Source organism: Myotis davidii, unplaced genomic scaffold, assembly GCF_000327345.1.
Source record: "Myotis davidii unplaced genomic scaffold, ASM32734v1 scaffold129, whole genome shotgun sequence".
In the NCBI taxonomy this organism is placed as follows: domain Eukaryota; kingdom Metazoa; phylum Chordata; class Mammalia; order Chiroptera; family Vespertilionidae; genus Myotis; species Myotis davidii.
The window spans coordinates 442,242-444,406 of record NW_006383019.1 but is presented as its reverse complement, the minus strand read 5'-3'; the positions used below and the strand labels follow the sequence as shown (position 1 = coordinate 444,406).

At 43.2% G+C, this 2,165-nt stretch overlaps 1 protein-coding gene across 1 annotated transcript in view; it reads right to left on the bottom strand.

Moving 5' to 3' along the window:
* The window catches only part of ZSWIM7 (zinc finger, SWIM-type containing 7), a 40,930-nt gene extending 39,391 nt beyond the window's left edge, over positions 1-1,539 (bottom strand). Inside the window, exons 1-3 of the mRNA XM_015558347.1 lie at positions 1,534-1,539; positions 1,132-1,246; positions 435-456 (exon numbers count right to left, since the gene is read on the bottom strand). Of these exons, the coding sequence (XP_015413833.1) occupies positions 435-456; positions 1,132-1,246; positions 1,534-1,539 (143 nt within the window). The remainder of the gene's footprint in view (positions 1-434; positions 457-1,131; positions 1,247-1,533) is intronic.
* Positions 1,540-2,165: the final 626 nt, after the last annotated feature.

Genomic DNA, 2,165 nt, shown 5'->3' with positions numbered 1-2,165 from the left:
ACGGAACCTCCGCCTGACAATGCCGACTGGTGGCGCTCCCCATTAAATATTATTTATTTTTAGGTAGCTTTCACTTTTTTGTTGCTATTGAGAGTCTATATTTTTGAACTTAACTTTATTTTCTTGGTTTTAAAAAAGTAGTTCTATCATCTACAAATAATGATATTGTCTTTGCTTGCATTTAGGTATTCTAATTTCTTGTAACAGCTACACTTCTAAACAATTATAAATAAAGTGGTATACAGGGCAATGTAGGAATGCCTTGTACAATCAAATATGGTTTTGGCTATTCACTTGAAGTGGGTTTTTAATAATCATGTCAAGAAAATATTATTTCTAGTTTGTTTTTTAGATTTTTAAAAAAGAGAAAGGATTTGGCTTTTAAAACACATTAATGACTAAAAGCCCCCACACATAATAAGACATATACTTACAATAATAGATGCTCATCAGGAACTGTAAAAACAGGGATGGAAAGAAAGTTAATCATATTAAACCAGTGACCACAAACATAAAATTGAGCTTATGGATCTAATTTTACTCCTTCCCAATATTCCACTAAACAATACCAAGACTTTTCTAAAAGCATAAACTAAAAAAATAACATGCATAAACTCTCTAGAATAATGACAGGGAGAAACAATATCTAAGAAAGAAAAAGAACCTTTTCAGACATGTAAAACCTCAAAAAGTACACTTCATGTACCTTTCCTTCAAGAAGTTGCTACAGTCAGTATCTATACTAATAAAAGGGTAATATGCTAATTAGACTGGACAAAGCCAAAGTGGTGGGGCCGAGGCAGAGGTGGTTAGGGGCAATCAGGCCAGCAGGGGAGAGAAATTAGGGGCAATCAGGCAGGCAGGCGAGTGGTTAGGGGAGATCAGGCAGACAGGAAGGCGAGTGGTTAGGAGCCAGCAGTCTTGGATTGAGAGAGGGATGTCCCACTGCTGGTTTAGGCCTGATCCTAGCAGTTGGACATCCCCTGAGGGTCCTGGATTGGAAAGGGTGCAGGCTGGGCTGAGGGACTCCCCCCAACCCCTGCACAAATTTTGTGCACCGGACATCTAGTGGGTTCTATAAAATGAAGCAGCAGACTAAGAAAACAAAAATTGTAGGAACATAAGGTTCACCATCAGTAATGGGAATCCCGGGACAAGAATGGTGGAGGGAGCTCTGGAGAGAGCCTGGAGAACAGCGGGTCCACAGAAAAATGAAGCTGATAAAACATCTCGTTTGTCTCAACACCTAGCGGACAGGTTTTGAGCACTGATGATGAGCTTGAGGTTGAGTGAGGGATAAACATACAGAAAACTAAAGAAGCCAATGTACACACAGCTGCAACTCCAGGAAAATAAGAAGTTACACAGGAAAGGAAAAGTAATCCTAGCTTCCTACATGGCACGGCGGTGCCTAGTTTCACATCATACAAATGCTCTGAGAGGTATTACCCCGGAAGGGGGGTGGTCAGGGAGAGTATGACTGTCTAGCGCAGCTTTTTAAACGGAAGACAGTTCTGCTGAAAATGACCAGGCCTCCATGGTGGCCTACAAACCGGCCTCAGTGCAGCGCCAAGGCCCTGGGACAGGGTGCAGTTCCGGCGACCACCGAGTGGACATCAGGCCGACTTTCTATCTACCCTTTTTGAGACTGGAAGGCGTTTGAAGGCTGGCTGGCCTAATCTTTGAAGCATATATATAGCATTAGTTTTAACTGAAATGAGAAAAAAGACTGGCTTTGCTCTTCTCAATTCTTAAAAAGCGGTAACTCCAGATAAGCCCTTTAAAAGTGCAGTCCTTTTAACACAAGTGCCAGCCAAGTGAGTAAGCAGCGGCAGTTCTGAGGCCTAATCTATTCACATGTGTGCACTGGCGAGTGGCTCCCCCAAGTCGGTGTGTTTGTTCAGAGCGGAAGCCGTGCGTGTTCAGAGCGCCCTCTGCTGGCCCTCAGGGAAAAGTGCCTGCACAATATTCAGGTTTCTCCAGTCACTGCCGGTGCATTTGGGTTTTGTAGCCCTAAAATACTTATTTGCTGAATAAAGTATGTGAAAGGATTAAAGTTAACAGATTTTGAGAAAAAAGAGTGTCGGCACGTTTAATAAGTTAAGCTTTTACCTTCCTCTAGGCCTGTGGGCTCGGGAGTCCGCCCGCCCGCCCGGCCGGCCTCC